The 24259-nt window shown below is 46.0% G+C and overlaps 1 protein-coding gene across 1 annotated transcript in view; it reads right to left on the minus strand.

The window, feature by feature from the left end:
- The window catches only part of LOC149367333 (protein O-mannosyl-transferase TMTC1-like), a 228414-nt gene that overhangs the window by 106439 nt on the left and 97716 nt on the right, over nt 1-24259 (minus strand). Inside the window, exon 4 of the mRNA XM_089555018.1 lies at nt 7169-7375. Coding sequence (XP_089411144.1) covers nt 7169-7375 — 207 coding nt within the window. The remainder of the gene's footprint in view (nt 1-7168; nt 7376-24259) is intronic.

The following is a 24259-nucleotide window of genomic DNA, read 5'->3' on the forward strand; positions in this document are numbered from 1 at the left end:
GAGCACCACAACCACTGAACCACCGCGGCGGGTCGGAACCATGAGGAAATAAATATAATTAACACTGAGTGACAAGGCTGGAAATGGCTAAATGAATGTTGTGAAAATTAGAAGGCCAAATGAGGTGGAAAAAATTACATCCGATTTATCTTACTTGTCCAAATGCAAAGTATGCGCGCTAGCATGTCGCGTTTCATTTCTTTTTAAGCTCAAGGCTAGGGTTTCAAGGTCAGGCTTATGCGAAGATAGGCGAAATCGCTGAGTGGGGCCTTACTGGTAGCGCATTCTAATACCTTGGGGAACTAAGCGCACCTTAAGAGGGTACTGCGATAGCGGTGTGTTGTGGAACCATTGCGCACGGATGGAAGTTGATGAAGACGACGACACGCAACGCATCGTGCATCGCGCTCTCTTGCAGAGGCGAGCAAAGCTTATCTGTTCGAGCCGCCGCTGGTTCGGAGTCTAGCCGTGGACATATTTATTTATGCAGGCCTGTCTGGTTTTTAATCTTCCGGAAATTAATTGGAGTAGCCGGGGAGGAGGAGGAAAAGATTTATTGGGAACATAAATACTGGGCGGGCTCAGTAGGAGAACTCATTGGTCGCCAGCATAATTCGGCCTCTCTCAGCCAAAAATTTCTGGTCGATGGGACTCTGGCTATGAAGGGTTGCCTCCCAGCGCTCATATGTCGGATCGGGATTGCTGTCCAAGTATGGTTTTTCTTGGCATTCAAAAACTGTGTGAAAGAGTGTGCCAAATGCTCTACGAAAGGGGCAGGACAAATAGCATGTAAATACCATTTACTGATTAAGTAGGGATAAGGCATAGTATTACTTTCCAGTAGCCTGATTATGTGCTCTTCAAAGTTGCTGTGGGTTTTGTGAGGAAAAGGATATTTCCTCCTTATGATCTTATAGTTCCCCGTAACTTCTGTGTAGCTTGGGAAGGGTTAGGGGATTATTAATGGTGACACAGATAGGCTGCATGCCAGATAACCGGAGGAGGAGAGCTCGAGCAGCAGTGTTGGCCGCCTCATTGCCCGTCGTAGAAAGGTGCCCTGCCGTCCTGAAAACCAGGACATTCGAGGTATTAGACGTTCCCCAAAATTTTCCAACATGGAAGGCCCACTTGACCCCTGACTTAATTACCTACCGCTGCTTGTGAGTAGGACAAAACCGTTGCGTCGCTATTCTTGGATATCGCTAGGGGGATAGCTGCTTCTTGAACCAATATGGTATCCAGCGTTTCGATAAGGCTGCTGGCGATTATATCCCGCCGGAGTGAAACTGCTGCAGTTCATACTGAAGACAATAGTAACTTCACCTCTGATTACCGCAAACAACATTTCGGCACCAGAAAGCAGAAAAATTCTTGCCAGACGACGGTTCCTGCTTCTGCTACACAATCATCAAGAGTCGATTCGGAGTGGAGTGGAATAACCCTATTGCTCTAAAGGTGGATGTTCCTTTTAGCGGTCTGCTCCCTCTACTTTGGAGTCTGTATCTCTTGTTGGCGCCCATTTCCGGTGGTGCACTTGCTTCGGCCGCCCTTTGAGCACGCTCACGAGACCTTCTTTGGGTTCGTAGCGGTCGCTGGCCACTTTAGCTTCCCATTGCTCCACACTAGGGTTTTGTATTATTGGTACCGCGTCTATTTTCTGTCGATTCGCAACTGTTCATTCGTCCATGTCTGGCTCATCTAACTCGACAACCCATATTGACAACCTGGAGCCACAGTTTGTACGTACTAACAGTTTTAAGACAAATTTTTCTGGCGCACTATCACCCCGCTACCAATAGAAATCTTTGCTAATGTTGATGCAAATGCATCTTTGCTGATGTTGATGCAAATACAATCGCGTGCATCGCCGTGCGTAAAAATGCTCTGCTGGCAATGTTAACGATCGTGACGCGCAAACGCGTTTTCCTCGTCACTTGCAACATTCTTGTACGTGAAACATTCGACGTGCAACATTGCACGTGCAACATTCGGGTAACAAGCCCAGAGTCGCCGCCGCTGTTACCCCACTACAAGTAGGAACTGTAAACCCTCTCAGCACAGCACTTATGGTTGTCTTTGCACCTTTCGAAACTCTGTAGTGCCTCCTTCCGTTATAAAAATTGTCTATAGACAGTTTATAGACTTCTTATATACTCTATTGCCTTCCTACGATATTTCTTATGGTGTCTTCGGCTGACGGCCCTCGTGGAGTTTTCTACGCACTCGTGCGGTGCCCCACGTTCGGCTGGGTGCCACGCGTGCAGTGCCGTACATTCGGGTGGGACGAGCACGAAACACGTGCGCGCCACCGCGCCACCGTGGAGACCGACGGAGGAGCGCGGTGCAATCCCATCGTGCAGCGCGCGCTAGCAGACGACGCTGTTCACGCTCGTTGGTTGACGCAGCATCGACGAAGAGGAAAAACGGACGAAGCATAACAAGTGGGCACATTTTAAAGAAATGTTGAATATTATAGCAACTGCAATACATTTATTCGGGCTGCAATCACGCAGCCACCGGCCGGCGAGCCATGTGCCTTGCGTTATGAGGAAATTAAAGGTTTGTCAATATTTTTAGTCTTGCAAGTTCTGCCTTAGCTCTTGCAGCGAACGGCATATGCTGTTTATCCGGTATGCCTGCACTTTATAACATCGCAATTTTCGCCAACGTATGAGCACGTTAAAGGATATCAATAAAGCGACATTGTGGGGCGCTTAGTGGATTGAGAATTACCTGCTGATATTTTCGGAAGTTACTCTAGCTGAAGCTCTAAAGGCGTATGCATCTAAATAGCCAAGCATAACGCGTTGGTGTGGTGTCTTACAAACCTACGCCCCATAATTTATGGCAGTATCTCACGAGCAGGCTGGGTTCCGCGTTTGCCGCCTGTTCTATCAACGCCAGTTACAAGCGCGGTACAGAACTGTTCTGAAGAGGCTGTTGCTAATTATAAAAACTGTTCACTGCGCTCGTTGGCGTCGGCCGCTCGTAGAAATAGCCTGAGATTCTCGAGGGTCTCGGAGGCCACGGTTAACAGGCGGCATAAAGGGCAACAGAATTCTGCGAGTGTTTCGCTCGTTCAGCTGATGTGCAAGGAGATGTGTCATTCGTGTAGTATTTGACGTCACTTCCTGCGCACCGGCACGGAGGCAGTGCGTGTCAGCCGAAGACACCATTATTGTCTGTTCGTAGTCTGTAGACCGTCTATTGACAAAATCGACTGACTAAAGTTGTAAGGCCATAAATTCACAGATTGTCTATAGACTATCATAGCATTTGTATCGCCTATAGACAGTTCTCTAGGACTTGTTTATAGAGAGCCTATAGACTTTATAGACAGAAGTGTAGGGACAGTCGATAGGCTGTCGAAAAACAAACTTGTAACGGTTAGTTTCCTTCAGCTGAACACAATAAAGGAGGCGGCAGAAAGCTACTACTACGTTGTCTGATGTCAGTCAAGGCATCAAGCGGATTGGGAAGTCGTGCAGACGACGCCACAAAAGAATGCATCCAAGATGGCGTCTGGCTGCTTCCGGTACGCGAACGCATGCGCATCAGGCCTTGTGAAGTTGGTCTATTGTGCCCGGAATAGTGGAGGTTTGTCATCCATTAAGTGACACCGACAGCAGCATGCGTATCGTCATCATCAGCTACAGGGCAGATATATGTCCACTGCAGGACAACCACCTTTCCAATCGTTGTTCAATCAGCGCTTTTTTTTTGCCACTTGCGACAGCCCTAGGTCCGCAGATTTTTTAATGCTTTACAAGGTGAAAAGTTGGGTTGGTTGGTACACGAGCTTTCCGCAAAAAACAGCGCTTACACGACAGAGAGAGCAAAATGGGGACAGAACGCTAAGATAAAATATTTTATTGCACGCTCGTCATTTATACACGTGTTTCAGTAAACGCTTTCAAAAATTTCTTAAAATCGACTTTTATAGAAGAACCTGTACAGTAGGAAAGCCTCAGCTTCGGCAGACGTCAGCAAATGTAAAAATGAATTGAGCTAATATGCTAGCGAATTGCGTCAAATTCACTAAATAACGTTTTTAATTCATGAAGTTAGGTGGTTATTGCTAACGACTTTGTAGTCACGGGAAAGACGATGGCGTATCAGTTTTTAAAGTGAAGAAAAGGTCATTTGCAAAGTCATGCAGCGCGAGAAAACCTAGCGCTTTTTTACGCGCCGGACCAGAACCAGAAGTCGCTCAGGAAATCTTGTGCAAAAGCGACATCCACTGATGACGTGTTCCAAATACTGCGGCGCCAGTTTAGACTCAGTTTAGCTCAGTTTAGACTGCGGGCGGCGTTATCTTTTGCTTCGTCGCTCGGCGCAAGAAAAAGGCTAGTCTTCGTACACTACGCGGCCGTCGGTTCCGGTAAGCGCTGCCTGCAGTTTTGTTCGCTAATGTTTGTCCCCGCCATTTTAATATGACCGTCAGACCGGCTAGATTTGAGGCGTCGTCATCACTTCATTTAGTAGGCAAGTTAAGGTACGGTTCGTGTATAATCGCTACTGTTCCTGTATACCATGCAACAAGGACAGAGCAAGAAATATCATGAAATGACAGTTAAAAATACACAACACAAAAACTGGCTTAATTCAGTGGAAAAGCAGCAGATTTTAGAAATATATAGAAACTGGAAAAGGTTTGCCTTATGGTTTGGTTCATGACGTTTAACGTCCAAAAGCGACTGAGGCTATTAGGGATGCCGTAGTGGAAGGCTCCGCGAGATCTCGACAACCTGCGTTTTTTAACATGCACTGAACTGACATTGCAGAGTACACGCGCCTCTAGGAACAAACTCGTGATAACCGATTTTCTTCACGTTTCACCCCCCTTATACCAAAAATTAGGAGTCACTTTGGCGACTAAAGTGGTGCAAGGCGAAAGCCTGAGTACAGCATTCTGCCACGAATGTGGTTGTGAATGATGATTCAAGTGCTACCAGCGAATGACGCGTCCATTGGCTGTCTGCGTGTGTTACTGATGTGTGGTTAACATGTTAAGCTTCGCCTGTAAGAGTGGAACGCGACAGCGTCTTGCAACGCTGCCAGGGAGTCCACAGAACGCCATCGCCAATTCGGCTGTACGCCTTGCTGGACGGTAAATTTATTTTTGAGGAAAGGAGATGTATCTCTCTCGCATATCTGGGTGGACACCTGCACCTCGCCGTAAGGGAAAGGGGGAAGATGGGAGTGAACGAAGACGCCGTATTAGCTAGACGCGCCTTTGTTCATTCCAAACCATTCAGCTGGCATTACGGAGTGGCTAGCGTGCTCGTATCGCACTCCGGAGACCCTGGTTCGATTCCCCAACTCGACCAATTTCGTTCTCGGTTTTATTGATTTATGCGGTCTAACTAGAAAGGTTAATTAGGCTATTTCATATTTATATCATTGTATTTCTATCCATCGTGTTCTGTCATTCACCTGTCAAATGTTGGAACTGTCTAGGATGTTCGACACAACGTATATGAAACGAGCAACGTCGAACTGAGTGGGGAAGTTCGTGGTGGTGGAGCGAAGGCGGCTTCGTACTTATCTGTTTTTTCAGCAGCGTCTCCTTCCGCGGACGCTGTTTTCGCTGCGACGCGCGTCTTTCTTTCTTTTCTTTTCTCTTCCTCTGTCTTCTGACCTCTTCATTCTCCTCTATCTTAATTAGGCTAATTGATTAATTAGCAATTAACTAAACTCAATCCCACTTAGTTGGAGCATCACTATACGATCCCTTTGATTGGTTGCGTGGTTACTGGCCAAAGTACAATTGGCCCCATTTGAAATTCGCGCACTGTGACGTCACGAGCATTTCGACCAATTGAAAAGCGTGATATTTTCTGTCGACAACTCCTGCTTACAACGATGAGGCATTAAAGGCTTCCGCCTTAATATGTCCTTCATACACGCTTTCGCCAAAGTTCCTGTTTGTATACCATAGTCATCGAGTCGTGAATTGATTCTTTAGACTAATTTACATGCTGGAACTGCCGCTCTCGGCTTCTGGTGATGCTGTCCACAGCACATTTATGAAGCCCACAATTACGTATTCATTTCTTACGCTAAAATTAAGTTAATCACTACAGGTTACCACGGTGCCCTGCAAATGGAAAGCGTAAATTATGATTCCAGTGCACGTATTTGACGACGTTTTGCAAATTTCTGAGCAATGTGATCAGCATCTATCTGATAGAAATAATTTTGTCAATTCATTTATTCGACCGCCTTCACTTACTTCAACTGCAATATTCTTTCTTCGCAGACAGTTGAAACGGTCTTCCTCGGGAGCCATTCTCGTAAAACACAACTATTTTATTTGTAATGTTTTTGTGGGCCTGGGTAATTTAACAGTCGATGATCGCTTATTTACTTCTTGCTAAAGTGTTCCACAGGAGTTGCCATAAACTTCTAATATAAACCCTAAGTAAGCGTAAGTAAGCTGCGAATGGTTCTAGTTGGTTCATATTTAACTTAATTGCTGCACTATACATGGCAACGACCAATACTGGACATAAAAACAACACACAAGGACAGGGTCCTTGGGTGCACTCTGTCTCACTTGCAACTCTCACTTGTTCAAGATGACTTCTGCTTGCAACTCCCGCAACTAAAGTCTGCTCTACTGCTCTAAAATTTGTTGCCTCGCTCGCTCTAAAGCCTGTACAAATATTGTGTATTCAAAGAAACAAGTTCTGGCCCTGTCTCATACAGCGCTCCGTTACATATTAAAGGAACTGCTCCCTCATTCGCTCCTTCAAGTCGCTTCGTTCGGTTATTTTGTACAAGATTTCTCCTCTATGTAAATGTGATTAGAACGGGGCCAGTATGACCTAAAACTGAAGGTACACCCAAGCGGTTACGAGCGGTGTACCTGAAACTGAGGGTACATCCAAGCGGTTAAGAGCGGTGCACCCAAAACGTAAGGTACACCGAAGCGGTTATGAACGGTGTACCTAAAACTGAAGGTACACCAAGGCGGTTACGAGCGGTGTACTCAAAACTGAAGGTACACCAAAGCGGTTACGAGTGGTGTACCTAAAATTGAAGGTACACCAAAGCGGTTACGAGCGGTGTACTGAAAACTGAAGGTACACCAAAGCGGTTACGAGTGGTGTACCTAAAACTGAAGGTACACGCAAGCGGTTGCGAGCGGTGAGGCGCAACGTACCATTGCCGGTGGTGGTGGTGGTGATGGCACTGCGTTCTTTGATGCAGGACCGGGGTGTGCAATGCAAGCGCGCGTACCCGCAGGGCCATGCACAGCGGCAGCACGGTGATGCCCTGCTCCTTGGCGAGGAGGGCGCAGGCAGACAGGAGTCCACAGGCCGCCAGCCACTTGGCTTGACCTCTTCGTCCCAGGGCGTCCGTCGATATCCTGCACATTTTAAAACGGAAATTTGAGGAATACTCAAGGTCCGCCCTTAAGCGAATCGCACGACAGTTTGCATGGTCGCGGCAGCGACACCTCTTGCCCACGCAGACACCTCTATGCGGAAGACCGCATGACTTACATGAAAATCCTCCCTTTAACAAGGCCGTACGATCGTGTCTGCGTGGCAAGGGGCAAGGGGTCTCACTCGTAACATAAGTCGAATTAGAGGAAAAAATAGCGCCAAACCATGCATACCACAAGAAAGGAACCAGGACGAGACACTTTTTAAGGCGAAAGCCTTTAATGCCTCATCGTTGTAAGCAGCAGTTGTCGACAGAAAATGTCATGCTTTTCAGTTGGTCGAAACGGTCGTGACGTCACAGTGCGCGAATTTCAAACGGGGCCAATTGTACTTTGGTTACTAACCATGCAACCAATTAAAGGGATCGTATAGTGATGCCCCAAGTAAGTTTGACTGCGTTTAGTTAATTGCTTACTTAACCAATTAGTCTAATTAACCTTTCTAGTCAGACCAGATAAATAAATAAAACCGAGTAAGAAATTGGTCGAGCTTGGGAATCGAACCCCGGTCTCCGGAGTGCGAGTCGAGTACGCTACCACACCGCCATGCCAGCTCGATGGTCTGGAACGAACAAAGGTGCGTCTAGTGAATACGGTGTCTTCGTTCACTCCCATCTTCCTCCCTTCCCGTTATGGCGAGGTTTAGGCGTCTACCGAGATACGAGAGACAGATACATTTCCTTTCCTCAAAAACCAATTTACCGACGAGCAAGGCGTATTTGTCCGCGTTTCAGATTGGCCCAAATTGTCGTGACGTCACCACGCGCGAATTTTGACGGGTGTCTACCGAAATATGTGAGACAGTTACTGCGAAACTTCCTTTCCTCAAATACAATTTTCGACTAGTGTCTACTGAGATATGTGAGACAGCTAATGCTTAATTTCCTTTCCTCAAATACAAATTTCATTGCCTTCACTCAACACCACCTAGACGAACTCGTCTAGGTGGTGTTGCTTCACTACGGCCCCTCTTTCTTCTTTCACTCACACTTCCTCCCTTCCTGTACCGTGCGGCTCAGGTGTCCACCGAGACGACAGAGAATTACAGCCCCATTTCCTTTCCTTAAAAAGCGTTGCGTTCAAAGGGCAACGCATCGCGCCGAACGAGTGGTGGCGTTCGGTGGACTCCCTGGCAGCGCTACAACACGCTGTCGCGTTCCACTCCTAAAGGCGAAGCTTAAGCGTCATTAATTGGCAGTTAATTAATGCACCAACAAAATGTGAAGTGAACAATCGCGTAGCAGAATGCATCACTCAGGCTTTCGCCTTTCACCACTTTAGCCGCTAAAGTTCCTCGTAATTATTTTATGTCTACCTTGTAAAGACCAGTTTTATGATATTTTAATAGCTTTTTCATTCCACAGCTCCACATGGGCCGTCACCAAACTCTCTACCAGTCCGGCTTTTTAAGGCGAAAGCATGTAATGTCTCATACTCTCGGCAACGACTGTCCATCCATCTTTTACATCTGAAGCGAAAGTCATAACTAGTCATTACTTATCACAAGCCATGACTGCCTGGGCATCAAGCAATTAGTCATTACTGACTAGTCATTAACCAGTCGCCAACTAATTAATCATGACTAGTTGTCATTAACCAATCATGACTAGTTAGTCATCAACTAATCATGACTACTCAGTGATTGACTAATCATGACTAGTTAGTCATATATCATACCAATTAGTTATGACTAGCCAATACAAGTGCCCCATTGCCGCCTCGTGTGTGCCTACGGCCAGTCTCGTTGGTGGCTTACTGCGCATGCGCTAAGGTGGCGCCACTGTCGCGCGCACTGCTCTCTCGCCAGACGCCTTGCAGCAATAGGATGCAACGAATGACTCCCAAGATCTCTCCCGATTCTCCGGCGGAGCGTGATTGCGCTGGTAAGCTTAAATGCAAGCCTGGAGAGCGCCAGCAAAGTTGCGAGGCAAGGTTTTCGCCCAGCGCACATTAGATCGTGAAAGTGCCCCGTGAATTTTTTTCGCGCACACCGGCGATGATGCTAACCACACCGGGTTCTCCACTGAACGGGAACCTTTGCACTATCGCATTAAAAAGACTTCTGAGGCTGTGCTCGTGTTTGTATCACTTCTTTATCGTCTGTCTGTCGCGCCATTTTTTATGTGCCATCAACAAACTGATAACGAATGGACAAAAAGCTGATAATGTTATCTTATCCAGTATAAATATGGTCTTCTGGGGGCAAATCTTGATGCACAAGCTGTCGCATCGGCGTGCAGCTAACCGTTTCGACACTGCACGGAACCAACAGGCGATAGGAAGTGGCTACCGGGCGGTAGCCGCGCCGTGCGCCTGATTGGTTGAGAACTGCGGGTCATGTGACTGCGCTTCGCCAGCCAGAACAACAGATGCTCTGTCGAAGCGCTGGCGTCGGTTCCTCGCGGTCGCCGTAGGCGGCCAGTGGACTATTATCATGCGACATCAGATAGTGATCATGTGACCGCACTGCCGAGCAGATGATCAGTTGGAACAACGCCACCTACAGTCTAGGCCTTGGCCCTAACTCCTTGCCGGATTGCCGCTTGGATATCTCGCAGGCGACTGCCCAGTTGGGCACGTCACAGGGCCGTTTTGGCATTCAGGCTCTCGCTCAATTTAAACCAACCTAAGCCATACGCTTACCTCAGCCTGCATTTTCTTTAGAACCGTCTCGTAAGCCTTACAATGTTTGTAGAGCATTCTTTTATAGAAAAGTTCACCCGACTCGTCTCCGACCTAAGTTATTTATCCTGCATTAATTTTTTGGACACCCTAAGGAGGGCACAGCACAGTGAAGCATGTGCCTCAGTATGATGTGCGTACCTGAAAAATCAGGCGGGAACGCGCAGATGATGATCCAGTGCGAAAAAAAATTCGACAGAGCTACTTAAGACTGGTTACGTGTGGGAATGGGAAAGCATGCCTTGGACGCAAGACGTGGACTTTGCGGTTTGCGAATTGAGTTTATTTCAGGCTATGAATTTGTGTTATTTTTTTATGTATCGAATTTTGACGCCCCCCCCCCCCCCCCTCCCGTTCGCAAAAAGAGGTATACATATAGTAAAAGGGAAACATATATGTAAAACAGAAGTACATACGGTGTCTGAAAATAATTTCCATGACAGAAATGATGCTTCTGAATGACTTGTATGATTTGCTTATTCCCTATAAGGAAAAAATGCCGCCGCGGTGGCCCAGCGGTTATGGTGCTCGGCTGCTGACCCGAAAGACGCGGGTTCGATCCCGGCCGCGGCGGTTGAATTTCTTTCATACTGAAAACTGCGCAAAAAACGAAGACACAGAACGAGAAGGCACGACACGGGCGCAGTGTCGTGCCTTCTCGTTCTGTGTCTTCGTTTTTTGCGCAGTTTTCAGTATGAATTCCTACCAACTAGCCCAGTTTACCGTTCTTATTGAATTTCTTTGGAGGAGAAGTTCTAGAGGCCCGTGTACTGTGCGATTTCAGTGCACGTTAAAGAACCCCAGTTGGTCGAAATTTCCGGAGCCCTCCATTACGGCATCTCTCATAGCCTTAGTCGCCTTGGGACGTTAAACCCCATACACCAACCAACCTATAAAGAAAAAGCTACGTAATTCGACGGCTGCCGCACAGGTGATTTAAATTTACCCGGACGTGGATGCAACGATTTCAATGCATGGTCTGATGATCGGTCGCGTAAGAGATGACGTGAGTTATTTTTCGCCCCACAAATCAGAAAGAACCTCCATTTAACACTGGACGTCGTAAAAGAATGCGAGGGGTCAATTTTTATCCTTGATGACGAAATAATGCTTCGAATTTGTGAAGGAGTTTTCACGTATTCTCTTTTCAGCGCTACCACTGCATCTGCATATCACGTAAACACAAACTCTTATACTTCGCTTACGTTCAATATTCTTCAGCTGTGGAGAAAACTCCTACGTTCCGTTCTTTTGACCGGGACGAAGAAACAATGTTTGCTTTAAAGCAACTAATATCACGAGCACAAGTGCCACGTTAACGACAGCATCAACTACCATGTGCAGAAGTCCGCGTACCTCATTAAGATCAAGTCAGCACTCTATAAAAAAGTGTGCAATTATGGTCCTGCAATGTTCGTTTATAAACAAACTCTAGCGGCTGCGACGCAGAGAACTCTTGCATCTGTGGTCAATCATCAGGTGCAATCGCGGTCAAACCAAAAAAGGCGATTTCATGCTGTGGCTCCTAAAAGTGTAGTTTTCGGTCTCTGAGATATAAATGTGGACTTCTAGGCTTTAATTTCGTACTTCCGTTCAGACAAACATCGTGGGCGCAATCCGCCATGGTGGCCCAGTGGTTATGGTGCTCGGCTACTGACCCTAAGGATGCGGGTTCGATCCCGGCCGTGGCGGTCGAATTTGGATGGAGGCGAAATTCCAGAGGCCCATGTACGGTGCGGTGTGAGTGCACGTTAAAGAACATCATGTAGTCGAAATCTCCGGAGCCCTTCACTGGGGCGTCTCTCATACCATGAGTCGCTTTGGTACTCTTAACCCCACAAAGTCAAACTAAACATCGTGGGCGCATTATGAAAGTCCCTAGCAAAACGCATAGAGATTAGACGTGCAAGTTTCACGCTCTTAAGGAGTGAGCAGCCACCTTCCGAAAAACTGACCTGGAACCGAACACTCCGCTGACGTCACTAATATGGATGCAATTCACTGAGCTTCAACTGCGCAAAGCTCAAAAATTCCCATTTACCTGGTCGTTCGGGCGCAAAAAAAAAAGTGGTTTTCATCAGAGAGGATCAAGCACCTGCTCACAAAGTTTTCTGACGCAATTTTCCCGTATCTGTGTCAACGGCCACGCCAGGGAAAATAGATGATACTCACATATATAGCTTCTATGTCATCTTTTACTCCTCGAAGCGGATCGTAATGCCAACAAAACCTGCGCCGCCTCGCTAGACTGGCTTATAAACTCCCGCTACGGCGCCCCGTTAGTTATTTCTAGCAGCTTACCGATGTTTTTCAATATTCCGCGAATTTTTCAGAGTAATGAAAGCGCCAAGTTCATTACTGCGCTTCGCGCCTCAATTAATTCCTGCTGGTATGCAAACAAATCCTGCGCACTCAGCATGTAATACGCTAACGATTCAATTTCACCGCCAGGGATCCGCGTCGACATTAGAAAAAAAAAATCGTTTGCGAAGCCTTCGCTCGTCGCGAACACGGGGATCACTACGAAGCCTGAACGGGTGTTTCGCTCGAAGTCTCTGTGCAAACAGTTTGCAATGAAGAGCGGATTTGATTATGACAGCGCTCTCTCGGGCAAACGAAGTTAGGGGACCGGCACGCGGGCCGTGCAGGGGACACGCTGGGGGGATTATTTCCCAAACATTGGATGACGTCCGTAATGAAAGATTCCCGGCACGACTGGAACGCCTGAGCCAGCTCGAAGGGGGGCACTGTTGAAGCTGTCGACGAAGATGACACACGTGCTGTGTGTGGTAGATGTGTAGAAACAATTGAACACCTCGTACTCAAATGTCGATGTCGATGCAGCCACAGCCACTCTTCCTAAGGCCCTAGGGTTTAGAGATAACAGTGGTCATGTAAATAAATCTGCAGTGGAAATTAGAAAATGGCGATTTGAAGATTGCTTGCTCAAAAACAGAGAGATGACAAAGGTTATAAGTGTAAGAAACCATATTTAAAGAAAATGGCCGATTTTAATAACAAGTGACAACAAAGTCAAAAATAAAAAAGCCTTTTCAAAGGAGACGCTCCTATCTTCCGTCCGTCCGTCCGTCCGTCCGTCCGTCCGCCCGCCCGCCCGCCCGCCCGCCCGTCCGTCCGTCCGTCCGTCCGTCCGTCCGTCCGTCCGTCCGTCCGTCCGTCCGTCCGTCCGTCCGTCCGTCCGTCCGTCTGTCCGTCCGTCCATCCATCCATCCATCCATCCATCCATCCATCCATCCATCCATCCTGGATATCCGCCCGCCCGCCAGCCCGCCCGCCCGCTCGCCCGCCAGCCCGTTCGCTTGCCCGCCCGTTTGTCCGTCCGTCCTTCCGTCCGTCCGTCGACATACACTGCGAGTGCGTTTTGGCAGCGGTTCTGGGTGCAATAAAAGCTGCCACTTTGAGAAGTACTGCCATCAGAATGCTTCAGTTTTGCGCTGACAACGTTACTGCACATATCTTGTGGGATTTCTGCGATGATTTTTTTTATGTCGCGGCAATACCAACAAGACACAGCACTTAGACCGGCGTCGGTGAGTAGTTCCATGCGAGAAAGTTACACGAACATGGAGAACAACTTGAAATTGACCAGTATCGACACGCCATATCCTGAGAGACTCAGCAAGGCAATGTCCTCGGCGAATCTCGAATTGCCTAGGTATTCTCCATTAACTCTTATCCTCAACTTTTCGAATTTCAGGTCCTGGAATACCTCCTGTAAGCAAGCGGTGAAAAGCATTGGCAAAATCGTGTCTCCCTGCCTGACAGACTTTCTTATTGGAATTGTAATGTTGACTTTATTAAGCGCTATAATAGCTGTGCAGTCGTTACAGATATCTTACAGTCATTTCTTTTAAGACTGTCCTACACCCTGATTCCGCACTGTCTGCATGACTGCTGAGGATTCCACGGAGTAGAATGCTTTGTTGTAATTAATGAAGGTCATTGACGACTCCTTTGTTATGAATTCACATCATGCATCCGTTCTTTCAAGATTCTAGTCAACTGGAGGTCATAAGCAATTGCGCATACAGGGAGGCTAGTTTTCCTAGCACAGTCTACAATCCAGGACTCAGTACAAGGACAGGGTTAATGTCCTGTATCAGTTGGTTTTACTAATGGCAGAAGCCTTTTTAATTAATAAAATTTAATAGATAAACTTCCTTATCTTCTGCCACTGATAGTCTACAGCTGTTGCACTAACACAGACCTGGCTCTCATCCCACGTGTCCGTTCTGTTGTTGTGATAGAACGGCAAGACGCCCCAGCATTAATGTTCTACTTGTCATTTCAAAATACACTCATTCGTCAAGCAGTCATTCATAAAAAGTCATCTTGAAATCATTATTGGGGTCTTCTACCTTTCTCCCTCCTATTCGTCTACATTTTCTGACAAAGCCATGATGCTATCAATCTTGTTGGGAAATTATTTTCCTCATCACCGCTTTTTCGCCTTGAAGGCCTCAACTTCCCTACTATCTTGTTGACTGCCCAGTCTCGTTATTCTTCACCGCTTTCGTCTCAAGCTCAGGAATTCTAAAACCTCTGTGCATTGTTTTCGCTCACCAGCAACGCAAGCCACTAGGACCGTTACAAGCAGTGCGAATTCTCCCGATATAATTTTATCTACTAATCCAAGTTAGCCACATACCTACCACATCTGCCTGTTTTCAACAATCACGTTCTACTCCATCTCTGCATTAGTACACCGCGTCCCAAGGCGAATCAAATAAGAAAAAGAATTGTACAATACAAACGTGCAAACTTTGTTGCTATTAATAATGAACTGCGTGCATTTATTGATAGCTGTCCTGAAAATTTTCACTCTAGCTCTCTCGGTGGAAATTACGTGTTGTTCAAACCAAGCCACACCAACTGTCCGATAAGTATATTCCTAAGCGCATCGTCATCTTTCTTCCGCAAGCATCTTGGTACGATCCACATATCAGACGATTACCTCACAAGAAGATACGTTTATACGGCCTTGCCAAACGTTCACCTTCTAATGTGCGATGGGCTACGTACATGTCTGCACCTAGCAAACATGTGAACGCGCTTAAACTTACAAATAGTAACATCTTGTCTTGCACGTTACTATCTATTTTGAAGAAATGTTCAAAAGTTTTGGCGCGTTATACACCCTGCACATGATCCCTTAATTACATTAGATGACAATTCTGGCAACATTATGCCAAATGACATTTGTGCTATCGTAATAAGTGATACATTACTGAAAGCTTTTTCTAGAGTTCGAATGCTTATCGCCCCGAGAAACCGCGCCACGGATTCTTCAATATGTCAACTATAACTGTCGATGCACCTAGGATTGCTAAATAATGGAGTCTTTAAACAATGGTTCTTCTCTAGATACGATGGGATTAGCTCTAAATTCTTTAAGAGTACTCGCGCTTATAGCTTAATGAAATTAATAAAACGTTTTCAATAGTCGATCGACTTTTCAAGCCTCCAGAATGATTGGAAAATGGTGAAGGTGGTTCCCCTTGACTTGTCCGATGGTAAGCACTCACCTCAAAATTTTCGTTCCATTTCGCTCACTTGCACATGCTTCAGATTAGTAGAACATATAACGAGTAAGAGCATAGCTGCCTTTCTTGAGGACCATCTTCTTTTGCGCCTGCGCACCATGGTTATAGTAAAACATATTCATATGAAACTCTGTTATTTTCATTAAGTGGTCAGCTACACCCCATACTTGCTGAGTCGCTTGCACAGACTCTATTTTTAGACCTCTAGAAATCGTTTAGTAAAGCATGTCATCAACTTCTCTTTCATAAGCTGAGTCATCTTAATCTCTATCCGAATATCTCCAGATGGAATGAATTTGCCCTTCTTAACCGCTAGAAATTTATATTCAATAATGGCACACCTCACCTCTTACGTGCCATCTTATGTACCACAAGGATGGTCCGTGCACCACTTTCATTTCTAATTTATAGCAATGTACTGGTTTCAACCGCATCTTCTGCCATCTATCTTTTTGCAGATGACTGTGTAATTTTCCAGGAGGTCAGCAGCCACAACGGCATTACAGTCTCCTGAACGATATTAATCTTTTCACTAACTGGTGCAGAACATGAAAAATGTAACTAAACATTGAGAAATGTACGTTGATGCTTCTTCCCGGAAATATTATTTCTTCTTTATATTATTTAATGGCACTCCTCTATATACTGTCACAGCAATAAATATCTAAGCGATCACACCTCGCGAGAGTTAACATGACTCACCCACATCGAATACGTGACCAGTAACGGTAATCGCACGTTAGCGTACTTACGTTGCAACTTCTCAGCCGCCCCATCGTCGCTAAAGCTTCTACTTCATAAAACACTTACACGTCCTAAACTGGACTAAAACGGCGAGTTGAGCGAGTTGGTACATAGTTGAAGAACAAAATCAGCGCAGCGACAGGCACAAGAGAGCGGACGGGACGCTTGATTACGCTGCATTCATATGCCACCCTACGCATAAAACCCTTATAACTTTCCTGCAATTCATAGAAAATAACCCCGCCGCGGTAGCTCAGTAGTTACGGCGCTTGGCTGCTGACCCGAAGGACGCGGGTCCGATCCCGGCCGCGGCAGCCAAATTTCGATGAAGGCGAAATGCTAGAGGCCCCTGTGCTGTGCGATGTCAGTGCACGTTAAAGAACACCAGGTGGTCAAAATTTGCGGAGCCCTTCACTACGGCGTCTCTCATAGCCTGAGTCATTTTCAGACGTTAAACCCTAACAAAACCAAATCATCCGAAATAATTCCGTTAACTTCATCCTTTGAAACCAACATGCACCGCCAATATCACAGCCAAGAAAGCTCACGTATCTTTCCCATTCTCATAATCTCGCCGGCAAATCAGTCGCTTAACTCTATTCCACAAGTTATATCACCACACGAAGCTGCACGACGATTTCATTCCACCACCAGAATGCTTTTCCGGTCGCGTCAATTATCGTCACAAGGTTGGCATTGCAAAATGCCATACCACAGTTTTTTTTTTCATTTTTCAGTCAACCCCTCCCCAGATTTCCGACGAGTTAAACCACTTTAGCCTCGATATTGCAGCCATCGAAGATAACCTACGCTTTTGCGAAGCACCAACTAGCTTTGTACACTTTAGAGAACGTTTAATTAGTGTTCTAAGAACATTAACTGCATTGTATTCGTTTTTTTTTTTCATTCTATGTAACCCATTCCCATCTGTAATGCATTTGACGCTGAGGATACCATAAACAAAGAAAGAATTAAATAAATTCTAGGGCTCTCCAAAAAACAAGGGGAGAGAGACATAACGTATGCTGCGACGCCTCCTAACTCTCTCAGTGCCATCTCCTCATCTTGGAAATTTCGAACTAGGCTATTTAAGAGTGGGTAGCATCTTGTTACGCGGTTTTAGGTCAGGCTTCGAGCAGCGATGTAAACAGGCCCCGGCTTCTGGCAAAGCCATGAAGAGCGATCTTGGAACTCGAGTGTTACTGTTGTGACAGCTTTGGTAGCTGAGTGCGTAGTTTCTGTATTCTTGAGTGTCTGTATTTCTTTCAGTGTCGTTTTTTTTTATTCCAGTTCCTTTGTACGTCCGTGTGTCATCGTCCGTCCATCGCCTGTCTGCCTACTACGAGTCCATGATCGAATATAAGCACCTTCAAGGAAGCGAGGTGTGAAGAAGGAATAACCTGTCATCTTTACTGAGCTCAGCAGAATTATCTCTTGAGAGAGTGGCTTCCCAATGCCAGACTGTTTCAACAACACTGGGGTCGAAATATGTCAATAAACAAAACAAGGCCCTTGTCTTGGGCAGTCACTTTCAAGCGAGTTCATGAAAAAAAGCATGTACTAGTTTTCTGTTTTCCTGTGCAAGGGTCGTTTCAAAAAAATCAGGGGGCACTTCGGCTCTCTAATGTGCTGCAAGGCGAAAGCGTCTCCTGGCGCACTGTTTTTTTTTATAATTAATTTTTGTTTTATGTTTTAAGTTTTTTGTTTATTTTTATTTTTTTGTTTCCTTTCATATGTTTATTTTTATCTCTTTTATTTTATTTATGAAATCCATGCATTCACTAGATGGGCCTTCATTCATGCTTAAACCCTGAGCCTTCGTGGTGGTGCGTTTTTTGTACTGATAAGCCAAGCATCGATGTGGTTATTCGTTTAACGGAGGACTTTGGTTCGGTGTCAGGAAGTCGGATTAATCGCTCTAAGAGTTGCGCTCTTTGGTTTGGTAGCTGGGGTTCGACACCTGCTGAATATGCTGGTATAACATGGACATGCAGGCCACCAAAGTACCTTGGCGTCCCTTTGAGTGCCTATAAGCATAGCGCACATTATTGGAAAGACCGCGTGTCAACTCTTCAGTGCTATGCTCAAACGTTTGTCCCCCATGGCCTCTCAACTTTTGGCAGGGCGACCGCCTGTAATCTGTTTCTCGCCACTAAAATATGTTATGTACTGCAAATTATTCATTGCGCAAGACTTCCAACCCAGTGTTTTCACAGGGTTTTCGCTACTTTTGTGCGGGATTCGTCTTTTGAATCCATGAGGCGTGATAACCTTTTTCGGCCTGTAAGCGCTGGCGGCCTTGGTCTAGTTCACCTCTATGTCCGACAGATAGTGTCACGTTTCATGTTTTTCCGTGACACTACACACCCAATAGTGCATTCATTCCTGCAAACAAATTTAGCTCATGTTTTACCCAACCTCATTGTGTCTTCCTATGTTTGTGACCGTCCGTGTTTGTGGGGCATAATGCAAGAGGTGTATTTGGCTGTCCGTTTCCTACTTGTTCGTTTTATGCGAAGCATATTACTAGAGCTACACTACAGCCCGTCAAGCGCGGCGGTGGAGCTACCATTGACCTTTAGCGCGGCCACGTGACACCACGTGACAACATGACGTCTCAGCAGAGGAGAGATGGGCTGCCGGCTCGCGCGGTCGGCCGCGGCGGTGGAGGCTCCACATCAGAGGCGCGGCGGCTGACCACGTGACAACATGACGTCACAGCAGAGGAGAGATGGGCTGCCGGCTCGCGCGGTCGGCCGCGGCGGTGGAGGCCCCACATAAGAGGCGCTGCAGCTGACCACGTGACGCTACAGCAGCGGTATAAAGCTGAGCTTGCCTCGCTCTCCGGGCACTTATGAGGCGGCCAGGTGTTGGGATGCCGCCTAGAAGCAGGGCTGATTTGAACGAGAAGCGAAAGCTGTTGTAGCCGGTGCTGGGGCAGCGGTTGTACACTCTGCATTGAATTCACCGATGATCCCGTATATAGCTGCCACGGCAATCCTTGCTACACTTCTAGTGGTTGTATTAAAATGACCAAGTATTCAACCAAGGAAAGCCATGTATTACCAAGCCTAGCCATCAATATGCTTCGCCTCTGACTAGGCTTAACCTTAGCTAAGCCTCAGCCAATTTTTTTCTCCTGAGTTCCTTTTTTTAGTGTCGATGAAAAAGTTGTATAAGGATTTGATTAGTATGCTCTTCCCTCCGCCCATGTACCGCTCTCTGTACTTTGGTTTACCGGGGCACGACGTACTCAAAAGAGTACGTAAGATGCCAGTCTGGCCGTGTACAAAGACCTTTTTCTTTAAGTTACACACCGGTACGTTGCCCGTTAGAACATGGTTAGAGGAAAAGGGCATTTTTGTGTCTACCGTTAATTGCCGCCTTTGTGATGAACCAGAAACAATTGAGCATTGTTTCATCAGTTGCAAAGATGCAGTACCCTTCTGGGATATCCTGCAACGCACATTTAAAAAAAGAATTCATCTGACTCCGCATTCTGTTCGCTATCTGACTGCGCTGCCATTTGTTGATGAACCCCTGGACATGTTCTTTCTGATTGGACTGCACAGCCTCTGGAAAACCCGCATGATGGACAGACACTGTGAACCTGTTGTGTCTACAAAGGATCACTTCAGTCGAATGGTTGTTCATCTAAGAGACGTGTATGCCCAGACTGAGTACGAACCGGAGTGGCACTCACTATTAGTGATGTGCTCTGCATTGACCCTTTTCTAGTGCATGGTCTTTTCAATATGTATTGTTTAACACTGTTTTCATAATGGCTTGTATATAGTTCATGTACATAAAACATTACATAACTGTAATAAATACCATGTTGAAGAAAAAAAAAAAAGCCTTCGTGGTGGAGTGGTAGCGTCTCCACTTTATATGCCAAAGGCCCTGGTTCGATCCCCATCCTCGAGGCAGTTTTTTTTTAAGTTGTGACGCCGGAACGCGTACACATTTGATAACTATTCCTTGGTCACGACAGTATGAGGCATTAAATGCTTTCGCCTTAATATAGCGCCCCCAATTCCAAAGTGGCGTACGTAGCGCCATCTTCTAGATTCGTTCAGCAGTGGAAGACGTGGCCCTTCCTTACGGCTTCTCTTTATTTCTCTATTGCTATTTTCACGCTATTATTTTTCCCCTCCAGGCGTCAAGTGCTCCTGTCGTGTGCCGCGCTGCAATAACGGCGCCAGGTAGAAGCACACGGCCTCCCACGGAGCGAGAGCACGAGCAGCACAAAGACTCGTGCGAACCGTTCGGCGCCGTTCCCTGGAGCCCATTAGCAGGATTGCCAGCAGGCGAAAATCCAAAGCGCTGTCTCTGTCGTCTGAATGGCGGAGTTGATAGGGAGTCCCCAACGCACCCTTCCAAGCTGACAACGTAACGAGGCAGGCTGCCTTTCTGGCGAGGCACTGACGCACCCTCTCCCTCCGCATAGCGCCTTGTAATCCGCCGAGAGGCTACTCCCACATGGGAGAGGAGGGAGGGAGGAGGGAAAGGTCAAATGTGGAATGGGGAGAGCCAAAATCATGCTGAAGTGCACAGAATGTCCGTCTCTCTAACTTTCATTTCACGGTCGCACTCCAGCTTTCCAGCACATTTCCTGAGCATTCATTATAGCAGGCGCCTGAGGGAAGACTCTAAAACATTTCAAAAATAGGCTTTTTCAGGTAACAAAAATTGGCTTTTACGGAATAGTATTACTAGTGATGGGGGACAATGGAAAGCTAATTTATTTTCTTAAGTAGTAAGTGCATTAACTAATTTCTGATAACTAACTTTTCCACTGTCAGAGATACGCGAATATTCGCTATTATAGATTTGTAGCCGGTCGTTAGAAATAGTCATGTAAGTTTTTAAATTTCGAAAACGCGATTAAATTTGTACTTTTTTAAATGGAGTACAAAGCTCTCCCATGACCTTTCTGACTATCGCTCCCCTCTATACTTCTCCTCGCTATACTCACCCTTTCTCTTTCACCTCAACCGGCTTCAGCTCGGGTGCTCAAGGTATTAGATAGCAATTGCCGAGGCCGGCAACATACTTTTCCTTCACTTTTTTTTTCTTTAAAATAAACCACTAAAAGCACCGACATTAACCTGTGGCTCGGCAAAATTTGACTGCATGGGGCGAAAATACATGTGCTTTTCAAAGCATGCAGGCAAAGCAGCATCTCCATTGCACGTAACTAGTAAAAAAAAAGGGAATTTTGTCGAACCACAGCGGCAAGGGTAATCGGGTATTCGAAATTCTAAAAACTGGCACGGCTATTAGTAACGACCGGCTAGAAATCTCTAATTGGAGCTAGGCGCCTAACTCTACCAGTTATGAAGTTATGAATTGAAAATTAGTTAATCAGCTTACTACTCAAGACAATCTATCGGTTTTCTGGTAGATACTATGCCGCAAAAGCCATATTTTTTATCTAACAAAGCCTATTTTTGAACATTTTTGAAAGTGTTCGCTGAAACATCAGGTATAAATATGTAGCGGGAAGAGCGTGAACAGAGCTGATTATCAGGCCAGGTAGGTTTCGGTGTGTTGGCCAAAAGTTCTCTCTCGGTAAAGTAGTTATTGCATGCACTGGTGGAAGCAGCCCTCCATCCAGTTAGGGCAAAAAGGCCGTACTTGCTAGCTTCTGTTACCGACCCATGCAAATCAAATCAAATCAAATCAAATCAAATTTTATTCCGCAACAAAAATGTTACAAGGAGGGCAGGTAAACGCTGCGAGAAACAGCTTGAGGAACCCTGACCCCCTAGCACACGGCGCAGCATAGAAGCGTGCGGCTAAGAAAGTACAATGCACTTGGACAAAACACATACAGGAATTAAGCAAAATCGCCAGAAACTGGAAAGCATCAGGCAAAAAAAAAGTCACTGTATGGCATCATTATACATACATTTCACGTAGTTCCTTTGGTGATATACCAGACATATCAGTTAGTTTCTCAGTAGTGTGAGCAGTGGAAATTTTAGCATTTGATGTCCATAATTGGTTCTGCATTTGGCGACATACCACACTTCGGGGGGTATGTCTATACATACATTATAAACAGGGAAGTTTTCCGCTAGCCGTGCTAAGCTTGTTATGACATAATTATTTTCAGTAAACAGAGTTTATGCATACGACATAGCTTGTAGTCACACATTGACGAAACCTGAATTATGTGGTGCTTCTTGAATAAACCTGCAGTGTGAGAGCGATAAGGGACTTTACAGGCTAGGCGTAAAGCTCTGTTTTGTAAGACGGAAAGTTTACTAAAGTTTGCTAAGAAAGCTCCTTTTGGTCCCTTCTTTTACTGAACGCCTTCCCTTTCCCTCTCATTCTTTCTGCGGACGAAGCGTCGCTGTAAACGAGACACTAACAGCTCTTGCTACGTAGCAGAATAAAATAATAATTACATAGCCTGATAGCGGACCAGCTACGGACTTGAGATGAATCCGTGTGTTTAGGGCGCTAGCAATGTTTGCTTAAAAGCATAGGTGGCGAACACACGACGAGAGTAACGGATTTAGGTCACAAATTTGATCATTCGCGTCCGTCACCCTTAAAGGTACACTAAGGGGGAATCTGAACTCGTCATTTTACGGCTGAAACTCGATCTACGCGTTCCGAGCATTCTTAGAAACTTTGAATTATTGTCCTCTGCGACTGATTTCCATAATTTAAATCGGATTAAACGTCCCGGCTACCGCCTTTTTCTGAACCCACCGCTGACAGTAGAAGGAGTCAAACAACCTTACAGCCAGTCCCGTGTCGGCTTGCCGCTTTGCCACCGGTGGAGTGATATGTACCGATAGGCGAAAACAAAGAGTCCGCACGTATTTTTATCTCTGTGGGCCTAAATTGCGATTGTGTAGCCTCTGACTGGATCTATTCATTCGCGGAAACATAAAAAACAATAAAAGCGAAAGCGAAGCCGCCACGCGACTGCCTGGAAGGCACTCGACGCGTTAGTTGACTCCTCCTACAGTCAGCGGTGAGATAAAAAAAAAGGCGGGAGCCGGGACGTTTAATCCGATTTAAGTTAAGGAAATCGGTCGCACAGGTCAATGATTCGGACTTTTTAAGAATGCTCTGGCCGGGTATACCGGGTTCTCGCGGTAAAAAGACAAGCTCAGATTCCTTTTTAGTACACCTTTTCTATGTTCTTTCTTCGCTTTTACATTCCCAGCGGCAGAAGACCGGAGATCGCCTTCATTGCAGTGGCATTATTGACGTGCCACAAACGTACTGGAATAGAATACAAGACTCAGCAAGGTAACAAAATCAACGAGGACCGAGCAAGTGTAAAGCAATCGAAATAGACCAAGGTGGCGCCAAAGCAATTCCAAGATCAAATTCGGACATTTAGCGCTAGCGTTGCAAATATGTGAACCAAATAAGAAAAAATTAAAACACTGCGAAATACTTTCTGCATCGCTGCAGTATGTCATTGATGCACACACCTCAGTTTATAGAAACCAATTAAAAAAGCGAAGATGACACTTCGAATGCCTTCTCCCCATAAGGCGCTCAGTGCAAGCACCAGAATATCAGCCAACAAATCTATAAACTGGGGTGTGGGAGTAATGCCTGTCACTTATTCGATGGCAAAGATACTGCGGTGAGAAGGCTTGTGATGGCAAATAGTGGAAGTAAGGAATAGAGGTGGGACACAACACAAAACTTTTTGGAGTAAAAAACCTCAGTAATAGATCGCGCGATTTCTCCCACCTGTCGTAACAAGTGCCCGCCATTGTCTCATATGAAACATGCTTATCCCAGAGCTTTTGCCTGCATTCTTATGCCATAGTGGATT

The sequence above is a fragment of the Amblyomma mixtum genome, chromosome 1, assembly GCF_055824585.1.
Source record: "Amblyomma mixtum isolate Tamu chromosome 1, ASM5582458v1, whole genome shotgun sequence".
In the NCBI taxonomy this organism is placed as follows: domain Eukaryota; kingdom Metazoa; phylum Arthropoda; class Arachnida; order Ixodida; family Ixodidae; genus Amblyomma; species Amblyomma mixtum.